General features: G+C 36.0%; 1 protein-coding gene across 2 annotated transcripts in view; it reads right to left on the bottom strand.

Annotated features, from left to right (window-relative positions):
* BTLA (B and T lymphocyte associated) overlaps positions 1 to 12,080 on the bottom strand; it is a 32,095-nt gene that overhangs the window by 17,288 nt on the left and 2,727 nt on the right. For both annotated transcript variants that reach the window (XM_037525557.2, XM_037525558.2), the window contains exon 3: positions 1,922 to 2,239. In XM_037525557.2, the coding sequence (XP_037381454.1) occupies positions 1,922 to 2,239 (318 nt within the window). The remainder of the gene's footprint in view (positions 1 to 1,921; positions 2,240 to 12,080) is intronic.

The following is a 12,080-nucleotide window of genomic DNA, read 5'->3' as shown; positions in this document are numbered from 1 at the left end:
TATCAAGTAAATAATCTTATCTTTTACCTTAAAGAACTAGAAAAAGAACAAATAAAACCAAACACACACACACAGAAACAATCAGGAAGAAAATAATAAAAATTAGAGTGGAAAAAAAGATAGTTCGAAAGGTCAATGAAACTAAAAGTTGGTTCTTTGAAAACATAAACAAAATAGAGAAATCTCTAGCTAGGCTCATGTAGAAAAAGGAAAAAAATGCCTATGAATACAGCCAGAAGTAAAACAGGAGTTACAACAGATATTATAGATAAACAAGGATCGTAAGAGATTACTAAAAAGATCATTATACCAACAAATTGGATATCTAGAAGAAATGGACAAATTCATAAAATAATAAACCACCAGAGACTAAATAAAGAAGAATTAAAAAAATTGAACAGACCAATTACAAACAAGGAAATTGATAATTCTTTTCAAACTTTTCTCCAAAATGGAGGAAGAGGAAATATTTCCAAACATATGAGGCCAACATTAGCCTGAAACAAAAACAGACACATCACACACACAAAAAAAGAAAACTACCAAGATTATACATCATGATCAAGTGGGATTTATCCCAGGGATGCAACAATAGTTCATCACATGCAAATCAATCAGTGAAATTCACCACATCATAAAAAGGAATGCTAAAAATCATATGATCATATTCATAGACGCAGGAAAAGAATTTGACAAGATTCAACACACATTTATGATAAAAACTCTCAAAAAATGTGGATAGACATAATGTACCTAAACATAACAAAGGTCATCTATGGCAAATTCGTAGCTAACATAATAGTCAATGGAGAAATAATGAACAGTTTTCCTCTAAGATCAGTTACCACATGCTGTGCACTTTCACCAATTCTGTCAATATAATATTGGAAATTATAGCCAGAGAAATTAGGGAAGAAAAAGAAATAAAAGGAATCCAAATTGCAAAAGAACTAAAATTATAACCCTTCAGATGATATGAAAATATACATTTTAAAAAGAAAAATACCTTAAGAGTCCCCTGAAAAAAACTGTTAGAAACAATACATCAGGTAAGTGGCAGGCTACAATATCAATATGAGGTAATTGGTTGTGTTCCTATACACGATCACTTGGAGTCAAGAAAACAATCCCATTTACAATCACATCATAAAGAGTCAAATACTTAGGAATAAATTTAACAAAGGAGGTTCATGTACAATGAAAACTATTAGATTTTTTTAAAAGATTTATTTATTTATACAAGAACTGGGTTACAGGCCAGAGGCGTGGGAGGGTGAGAGGATTCACCAGAGACAGAGTGGGGAGCAGAACAGGCAGACTGACTAAAACACACTGCTGAGGGGAGCAGTGCGAGACAGGAGAGGTTTGCCATGCCATGTGGGTATCTCCCTGGCTAGCTGGGAATCGAACCAATGCCGCAGAGACTGTGGACAGCTTCATAGTGCTGCGCTCAACCCGCTGTGCCACTGGGAAGGCCCACTATTAGATATTATTAAAAAAAATAGAAGACACAAAGAAATGGAAAGATATTCCCTGCTTACAGACTGTAAGAATTAACATGGCTAAAATGGCCATCATAACCAAAACAATTTACAGTTATCAAAGCTGCCTTATATTGTTGACCAATATTGATATATTGTTCACTGTAATTTTTTCCATACTTCAGGATCAACATGTAAGTTTTATCACACCTAAGCAAAATACAAAAACTCTTACTGTATTTTTCTCTACTCTTCTCTAATTCACTCACACCAACACACACACAATTGCATTAGCACTCATCATGATCGGTGAAGTGTGGCAGTCTTCTGATGTTCTACATGAGTTCAGTATCTAACATAATTATTTGATAACCTGGGTTTTCCTTTTCCTTGAAACATGATGGGAAAAACAAGAGTTCGTCTTGGTGTCTACAACTCACCTGTCACATGGAGGGTTACTGTGTGGCTTTCCACGCTTGTATTTGTTGCACGAGCAGAACAGCGGTATGATCCAGTGTCATCAACACGCACTTGATTAAAATGCAAAACAAAAACTGAAATATCCATCCAACTCATCCAACTCATGTGTCCTTGAAGTTTATCTTCAATACTTAAACACGTTGCATTTAACTTGCACCAAGTCATGTTAGGTCTCTTGCCACAGTATTTCACAGGGCATTCCAAGTCAACTGATTGCCCTGCTTGGGCAGTGTATATAGAATTTCTCTTAACTCTGATTTCAAGGCATGATTTTTCTCCTGAAAGATGAAAACAAAATTAAAATCAAATCTGTTCTGGAAGTACTATATATTTGTCACTTTGAAAGTTTTGCCAACGATTTCTTAAGTATGAGTCTGTAGTTTTCCAAGATAACATTTTTTAGTAATTAATTCTCACTAGCACAGTGTCTGGCACATGGTAAATATTCATTGAAAAACCAAAATAGATAATTTTTTAATTGTCCAATCATTTCCTCAATTTCAATATTTTATTATAAAATTATATTTTACTTTTATTATTTTACTTTTATTTTATTATCACTACTACAATCTGTAGCAAATAATAAAAATAATTTCTTATCAATTATTTTTTATATTCCAGGAACTGTTTAATACACATTAAATATCTTCACTTGTATAATATGACAAAAATAATGTTATTATGAGCACTATCCTACAGATAAGAAAACTGGGGTAGTAAAAAACTTCCTCAAGTCATATGCTAATAGTTAATAGAATCAAGATTTAATTTTTAAGCTCATACTTAGAGCTGACTGATCTGTAATTAATCAATGATTCCTCTATATTGTTTCTTGAGCAGTAGCCAAGTTTAATGTTACTGGCTCTGATATATTTCAGTAAGTGGAAGAGAGAGATTTTTAGACAATTCTTATCTATAACAGTTGGCATTAGGAATCTTTTTTACCTGTTTTTTAGTGGCTTTATAATGCTGCCTTATGTTTTTCCCTCCATGGCTTTTTTCCATGCAACACAAGGTAACTCTCTGAAGATAGGATGTTTTGAAATAACCTAAATGATTTTGTTTTCCAAGTGGGAGGAAGAACAGTTATCCACATCCTTTTGAAGTTCTGCCTACTGTCTGACATACAGGAAATATGCCTCCCTTTGTCTGGTGGGGAAGACTTCCCTAGAAACAGATTTCTTTATCATCTGTGAATCTCCACTTAGTAATTACCAACTGTACATAAAATCTGCAACACAGAAATTTGTTTTTAATTCTCTATATCATTGAAAAATTGTGTTGCCCTGAACTTATCATGAAAGTATTCACCCAGTAATCTCAACATCTGGAATATAATTGAGACCCAATATAAACGCAAAGGAAATTTTCTCAAAACAAGCAAAAGGTCCAAATTGCAAGGTCCAAATTTTATCTCATTTTATACACGAGTCTTAAAATTCCATTGTCATTTTCCAGTTAGCTTAGAGTATTATAAAATAAAAAGTAATAACCATGTTCATAATGCTATGCTTAAATCAACTATAAAACCTGAAATTATGTTTAATGTTTTCCATTTTGGAAACAAAAAGTGTTAAATTTGTTTTACAAGGAAATTCACCAGAAACAGTTACTTAAAAATATTTTGGCCTCCAAAGGGCAAACTTCAATTACCTAGAATGTACATTTATTCATTTTCTGATCACTGTTAGGCTATAGTGTCCCTTTTGAGACTCACACTAAAAAAATGTGAGAAATGGCACCAATTTATAACAATCACTTAAACTTATTGTACCAGTTACATCAGGAGTGTACATAAAACATGGAATATTCTACCATGGAATTGACTCCCTGTGCTGGTAAAATATAATAAGCAAAATAGGTCAAAATTCCTTTGAGTGAAGCACTTTGTAGTGATTTATACCTTTGTATTTTCCCCCCAGTGGAGTTAAGGCTAAGTATGTGATCTTAAGGGCCTCTTCTCTAAGTTCTTTTCCTACACTCTTCTTATTCTCTCTTGGCTCTGTTTTGAACTCAATCTCTCAACTCTGTCCTAGCAGTCCTACTTGCTATTCATTCAACAATATATGTAATCCATCCCCTGCATTAACATCTTTCAATAATCTTCAAGCATCTTAACAGAAACACAACATCACAGGTAACAAAAACTTGAGATTATAACCAAGAGTCTCTTTTTTAAAACAAATCAAGCTAACCCTGATCAATTGTTGCACTGTGAAAACTTTTGGTGTTCCATACACTCCCCTACACAACATCACATTCCACTTTATTTCTACATTGTGTCAGTAAGAACATTCTCATTTGTTAGCTATTTCTTTATACCCAATAATCCTCGCTACGATATTTGTGCTCACATCTCATCAACCTCCAATTAGAATAATAGAAACCTGATTGAGTTTTCAGGAATCACATTGAGACAAGGGCCCTGCAGAAAACTTTTAGATCCTCCGAATACCACATATTTATAAGTACTTGGAGATTTCAAAAAAGTTCACTGTAAGACTTCCTAATTCAGCTGCTTCCATAAATTCAGAATAAAAATGAAAGCAAACTAATTTATGAGGATGAGGTTTTAAAAAACTGAAGAGAAAGGGTAAGATAACTTATCAAAAGGAAGTACATAACAACATAACACCTGAGTGTGGTTAAACTTACGGCAAAGAAGGGTGGACAGAAAGGCCAAGTGAAACCCTTGTTTTCCCAAAGTTCATTTCCCTCCCTAAAGTTAACTGAGACTGCCTCAGTCTCGTAACTTCCCTTTTCACTTACTTGGAAAGTCAATTATATATTATGGAGTCTATAACTCTGTGCCAGCGTTGTAAAAATATGTAAAGAATATGAAAAAAAAAGATACAAGAGTTACAGACAAAATCCTTCTTGCACTGTATTATTTACTGAAATAATTTTCAGTAACTGATAAATGAATTTTATTAAAACCAAAATTCTATAAAGGTGAAATTTAGCAATTACTAAATTGTACCATTAATATAAAATTTTATTTTCTTGATTCATTCTTTAATTTTAAAACAACACTTTAAAGACAAAAGTACATTTCAATTGTAAAAATATTAATCAATAAGACCTTTCATGGATGAACTAAAGAAAAAAAATAGACCTTGTAGTTTGCACTCTGTTTCACTGTTTTAAATAATAAATATTCAAAAGGCTGCATGGAATGACAGAAATGAAACCGCTCACATTCATTTCTTAGTGACTACAATTACTGTGCTATGATTGGTTCTTCAAAATGTTCTTTATAAATGCCAACATATGTAGCATCACAGGGATTAGAAAAACAAATAGGGCTTCTGAGTTGAAGTGATTCTGAACATCATGAGTTTACTCTTGAACACATGTATCTGAATCTGTGCCTCCAGGGGCGACTCCATAAATGAAAAGTTCTGAGTTGATCTTCATGTGGAATGCACTGCTTATCAAAGAGTAGCAATCATAGTAATTACTTAGATATTTGCTCAAAAATATTTTTAAGGTGAAGAATATTTTATCACAGATATTGTTTAGAATTGCTGGTACATAGTGATAATTTTTTTTTTTTATAGAGGCATGTTTTTATTTATTAATTTGTTTGTTTGTTTATACATGCACTGGGTACAGTCAGAAGCGCCGGAGGGTGAGAGAATTCACCAGAGCCAGAGCGGGGAGCAGAACAGGCAGAAGGACCGAAGTACACTGCTGAGGGGAGCAGCGGGCGGCAGGAGAGGTCTGCGCGCCATGTGGGACCCTCCTCTGGTGGCCGGGGAGCAGCCGGGGATCGAACCGGTGCCGCAGAGGCTGTGGGCAGCTTCGCAACCCAGCACTCAACTGCTGCGCCACCAGGGAGGCCCCCATAGTGATAATTAAAAGTAGATCAAACTTTTAACTGTTTCAAAAATTCTGTACAATGAATGACTGCACAAACCCAGCGCATGGACTTCCCACTGCCTAGGAGTCTTTGGTAATGTGATAAATCCCAGTGCAAAGGAGATGTGGGAAGAGGCTTGTATTGACCATTAATTTCCCCATCAGACTTCTATTATCTTGAACAAGATACGATCTCTCAGAGCTTTCAAACCTCTAAGAGGGAAGGGGTCCTTCTGGCTGGGTCAATCAGGAAAGGCCTCATGGAAGAAGTTGAAACTTCTCCTACACTAAACCCCACCAATGGGTAAAACCAAGCCTGCTCCCATTGTCACAGTATACCATCATCTACCTACTCACAGAAACCAGAAGCTGGGAGTCATGTTGGTTTCTTTCCCCTTTACTGCCCTATTTCCCCTTTACTGCCCTATCAGTCACCAAGTTGATACAGCACCCAATATGTCTATCATATTTGTTTTTATGCTGCTGTTTTAATTTAGTTCCCATTCTATTTCCTGTCATTATTGTCACAGCCTACCAACTAGTCTTTTACATTACAAATTTGACCTTGCTCCACCCATTCTGGCCTGGTAATCATTATCCACATCACTTTTACAGTTTGTATTCATAAAATAAAAATGTAATCACAAGATTTTTGTGCCTAAAACCCTTTAGAGACTCTTCAACATCTTCAGAAAGATGATTCAGACTCCAACACATGGCATTTAGTTCTGCCTCATTATCCAAATGTATCCACCCCCATACTCCAGCAATCCAAATCTACTTGACACCCCCCCACCCAGGTGAATGTCCCGTGCTATTTTGTGTGACATGCATCACTATTATAATTTAATATGTGTTTATACATCTGTCTTCCTATCTGATCTCTTGCCTTTCTCTTGGGATGGTTCCTGTCTACAGCAGGAGATGGCCTTAGAAAAGGCATAAAAATGAGAAATTATGATGTACCCTGAAATTTAACACAAAGAGCTTCATGAAGAGACACTGCCTGCTCACAACAATGACTAGTGCTCCTGATCATGAAGGGTGCAGAGCTGGTGGCTGAGCTCTTAGAGAGGTGGCCCAAAAGACACTGAGGTGAAAAAATGAATATATCTCCACATACCTTGTAGTGGTTAACTTAGAACCACTAAAGAAAAACTAGAACTTACAAGTATGTACTGTGGTAAGGCCTGATTTATGTCCCCTAGAGTGACACTCAAAATATTTAAGAAATGACACTCCATGGCCATCCAAGAACGCAAATCATCCAACCAGAAAGGAATGTTTGCCACAAATAGCTGCTTGGTTCAGTAACTTAAAATGGAGCAAATGTAGCTTCAGGTGTAAACACCACAAGGAACTAAAAAGAGTAGGTAATTTGTGAAACTTATTAGCTATTTTTAAAAACATATTTGTGATTATGAATCTTATAATAAATAAGAAATGCTATATAACATTTATATAGCATTTATATAACATATATAACATTTATATAACATTTATTTATATCTTATATAATTAAGATATAATTATTAAAATAATTAAATATAATTATTTCTTATTTTTATAAGCTTCGATTTTAAATATTATCATGAAGAAAATCCTCAGTTTCATTATCTCAGGACTTGACTCAAGAGTCACATGAGACAGTGACTTGAGCACAGTCAATTCCCATCCACATACAATGGCTACCATATCATCCCTCATCAAAGATCCTAGAAGGACGTGCCTGGATGTCCTTGGGGAATCACATGCATGGCATCTGAAAGCCCACATTGCATAATAAGATAAAACACTTAACATTCCCATGCATGGACCTGGCAACCAACATGTAACAGATCACAGGAACAGAAGTAGTTTAAAATATAGTCCTTCTCAAAAAGAAAAATATCGGATGGTTTCACTTATAGGAGGAATAAAGGGGAACCAAATAAGACATCAGGGGAAAAAATAATAATAACAGTACAAAACACAACAAAACAAAATCAGACAATTATAAACCAGAGACATCGTTCAGGGGAGGAGGAGGGAGAGGGATCAGAGGGTGGGAGGGAGGAACACAGGGGACTGAGGTGATGGTGCACAGGTGCATTGGTGAAGGAAATTCTATGGGGACTACATCTGGAGGGGGCAGGAAAAAAAAGCAAACATTGTCTAAGAATGAAGAATAACATAAAATTATATAAAAAAAATGTAAAACAAAAAAGAAAGTTAAAGAATAAAAAAAAATTCCCTCTCTATGGCTACTGTCTAATATTTTTCTTTTGACAGAGATAGGTTTCGCCTCCCTTCCTAAATGTGGAGACATTAGAAAGAGAAAGAGCATCTCACAAAATATAAAGTTCCTCTAGTAAAAATGGAACTGAAAACAACTTAATTCACATCCAGAATGCATATGTGTGAATCCATATTTAGTCCTTTTACTTAAAAACAAAGATCTTGAAATGAGAAAATTGAGTTTCAAAACCACCTTCTGCTACTATTTTCTCTTGAAAATCTCCTTATAATGTTTTGTGAAAACTTTGAATTTGTTTTAACATGGTATTTATTTGTTTTAACATGGTATTTAACATGGTATTTAAGCAATTTCTTCTAGGGCTAGATTTTCTCATAGTGTATGTGATATTACTATTTGGGGAAATTTGAAGATTATCTTCAATCAAGTTGTAACACTTTAACACTTCAAACCCTATGTCTCTTGGTTTTTAGCTTAGGATAATTATGAAATTGTTTTGTCTTGAAATAATCATTCAAGTATTTGTCATTGCTTTTACTAAGTTAGCAAAGCTAACAAAGTACCTGTGTCAATTCCTCTCCTTGAGCTACTAAAGAACAGACCAGGAGAGAGTTTTAATGAAAATCGGGTCAGGTAGCATGTTGATCGTCTAACTCATATTTGGAGAATGTCCTGCACAATCACTGTAGGATTGTGATTCACATCCATTGCCACTTGCCCACAGGACACTGCATCTCTCATTGTCAAAGTGCTACTGACCCAGGCTAGTTCCCCCTAAAGGAGAGAAATAGGGAAGTAAAATGTGTTTTGAAGTCTCATTATGTGCTGTGCACTTTTAGTTGCCATATTATACTGTTTCATTTGATCTTCACACTTTATGGGATAGTTACTACTATTATCTGTAAGTTGGAGACACCACATAGTAGAGGAGCTAAGACATTTGCTCAAGATCACCAGCAGCTAGTGGCACATACAGTCAGGCTAGGACTTGAACCCAGGCCTGGCTAAGTCCTAAACACAAATTTTTATCTGATAGGATAGTTGTAGAAATAACTGAGAACATACAGGAAGAGTTCTTAGCACTATGATTGTCTCAGAAACAGCAATAAATACTTAGTTGGATAGTATTGAATGATTGTCCAAGATTCAAGACCTGTACGTGGCTGAGGCAAGATGGAAACCAGAAAGTCTGCCAATTGACTCTGTTCCGAGCATTCCCAGCTGCTACTGGCAGAGATGCACAGGTAAACAAATACAGTAGAGAGAGAAAAGGCAGGATATCCCATTAAAAAATGTTCTTTTGATAGCTAAGCTTTGGAAACAATCCAAATGCCCCAAAATAGATGTCTGGATCAAGAAGATGTGGTACATATACACCATGGAATATTACTCACGGATGGAGCGGGAAGAGATCATGCTCAACAAAATAAGCCAGAAAGAAAAAGAAAAATACCGGATGGTCTCACTCATAGCAGGAATCTAGAAAACTAAATAAGGGACCAGGAAAAAGAACAACTATAAGAAAGCAAAAATCAAAATCAAAAAACAACTATGAACCAGAGACACACTATGGGGAGGGGGGGAAGGAGGGATTGGGGTCAAAATAAGGGGGTTGCAATTGTATGGGGAATATAAAAATAAAATTTTAAAACATATATTCAATTAAAAAAAAGAAATGATAGCTAAAGTTTCAAACAAATAATAAGAGGGGGTGCAATTGTATGGGGAATATAACCAAAATGAAAATGCATACATTGTGCAAAAATGAAAAATGATGTAAGAATTATATAAAATATCAAAAAAAGTTCTTTGTATGAGAGATAAGATCTTAAATCATACTAACCAGCAGCTATATAATACTGAATTATTTGTAGTGACTTTTGTTAATGCCAAATGAGAGATGGGCTTTCCAATACTACTTTAAGGCACCCATCAAGATAATTAAATTTGGACTAACAAGAAAAATAGCATTACTAGGTAAACTTACACAGCATTTATCGTGCATTAGACACTGTTTTAAGTGCTTTGCAGAATTAATTCACTTAGTATTCACAGCAACTCTGTAAAGTGAATATCATTGTTGTTCCTATGTCTTAGATGAGGAAACACTCTTAGAAAAGAGTGTGTGTAGGAAACATACAGAGAGGCTATAGTCATGGAAGCAGTGGCAGGAATGGGGCAGGGCAGGGATGGGGCAGCAATCCAGGCAGCTGGCTCTGGAGTTCCTGATCTTAACCACTCCACCACTGTCTCAGCAAGAAAAAAAGTGAAAGGTTGATTGCATTTTGGGACCTGATCACAAATGCTTGTGAACATTTTTCTTTCAGCCATTCTGAAATTAAGTCGGAAAGTCCCAGTGAAGCAAAATAAACAGCATTTGATTTCAGCATTGTAAAACAGAGGAAATTTTGATGGTGAGACAGAGGAAGCAACAATTAAAGAACTTCTCAGTACCAGGAAAGTCTGTTCAAGCCTGTGATCATCACAGGGGTTAATCTTTTCATTCATTAATCCAGGAAATCCTGTGCTACAGAATGCATTCCTAGACATTTACGTAAAAGATACACCTATTTTGTGGCGGGCATCTTTGTGCATAACATACACAAGCATTTGACAGAAGGACAAGTACTCCCTCTAGCACACTGTGTGAATAATTCAACAGGAACAAATAAAGCCATAGAAATAAGTCTGATAAAGACCCTGAGGCACAACAGTATAACTTCAAGGGCTGCTAGACAGCTGCATAGCACCTTCAGCTCCCCTGTTCCTGCTCTGACACAAAGATACGGCCAGTTCATGGCAGAGCAAGAGTGTGTGTAGAATGTGTAGTGCTGATTCCTAAGCCAAGCTGAACTATCTCACCAAGGAGAAAGAGGACATAGGTGAGACCTGAATGGAGACAAACTATTAGTGTCCTCTGCTATGAGAGCACGGTATTTTCTCAGGGTGAACAGATCATCCAAACATTTCCTGCTGCCTTTATGCCAGCAGCACCCAGATATTAATTGCAGTGCTCGGGCCTGCTTGCAGGAGGAATCCTCAGTTAAACCTCAACTGAACAAGTGGCATTTGTTGGACCACTCTCAGCTGGAGCTTCTTGTCAGCCTTGTGGCACATGATTGACTAGTATCCCCACCTGCAGCCTCATCCTTGCCAGCAAGATCTGTCCATCTGCCTGTAAAAGGAAGGTACTAACACTTTTGGTACTTTCATTTTGTCCCTCCATAGGCCAGATGGCGAAGGACAGAATTCCCTCTATTTTTTTTGAGATACACAAAGCAAGTGAACATAATTTCATTAGAAAGAACGACCTTCACAGGAAGTTTGCAGAGAACATTATACATATTTTTAAACTTACTATAGATGCAGCCTTAGCTCCAGGAAGGGGCACACAGGTCTCATGTTGCTTTGAAGAGGAGAGGGAAAAAAATCTTTACAAATTATTTTTAAACACCTGGAGACTGTGTCAATGTAAAGATTCTGTATTTTAGTTAGTCATAGGAAATATCCAAGAAATAAAGGTTAAAATGAGTGTGGTTTTAAGGAATAAAGTCATCAGTTCTGAGAGAACAAATTCTCTAAACTGTCCTTATCTCCACCATGTCTTTTAAAATGAGCCACGCTGCAGTTCATCAGTCGCAAGACAAGATCTTCAGCCGGCACTCTGCCCGAGGCTCTGTTTCCTTTTCCAAATAGATCAGCTCATTCTATTTTGAGCTAAATGTATTGTACAGTGTGTTTTGTTATTCACTCAATTTTAGCTTTAAATTCAGCTATTTTAAATGATGATGTAAAAAAATCACCTCTCTTTTACTATCCCATGAATCTTGTGGGGGTTGCTTGGTGAAAAGAAGATCAGCAAAAATGCCATTAACATTTTTTTTTTTTTTAGGGCTGTTACTTGAAATGGTCTTTATTTTCTTTTTTTTTAATAATAAATTTTATTTTTATATTCCCCATGCAATTGCAACCCCCCCATTCTGACCCCAATCCCTCCCATCCCGCCCCCCACCCCCAAAAAG

Source organism: Talpa occidentalis, unplaced genomic scaffold (genome assembly GCF_014898055.3).
Source record: "Talpa occidentalis isolate TD23 unplaced genomic scaffold, MPIMG_talOcc4v2.1 talOcc4.4, whole genome shotgun sequence".
In the NCBI taxonomy this organism is placed as follows: Eukaryota; Metazoa; Chordata; class Mammalia; order Eulipotyphla; family Talpidae; genus Talpa; species Talpa occidentalis.
The sequence above is the reverse complement of the archived record's forward strand: the minus strand, read 5'-3'. Positions and strand labels throughout refer to the sequence as shown.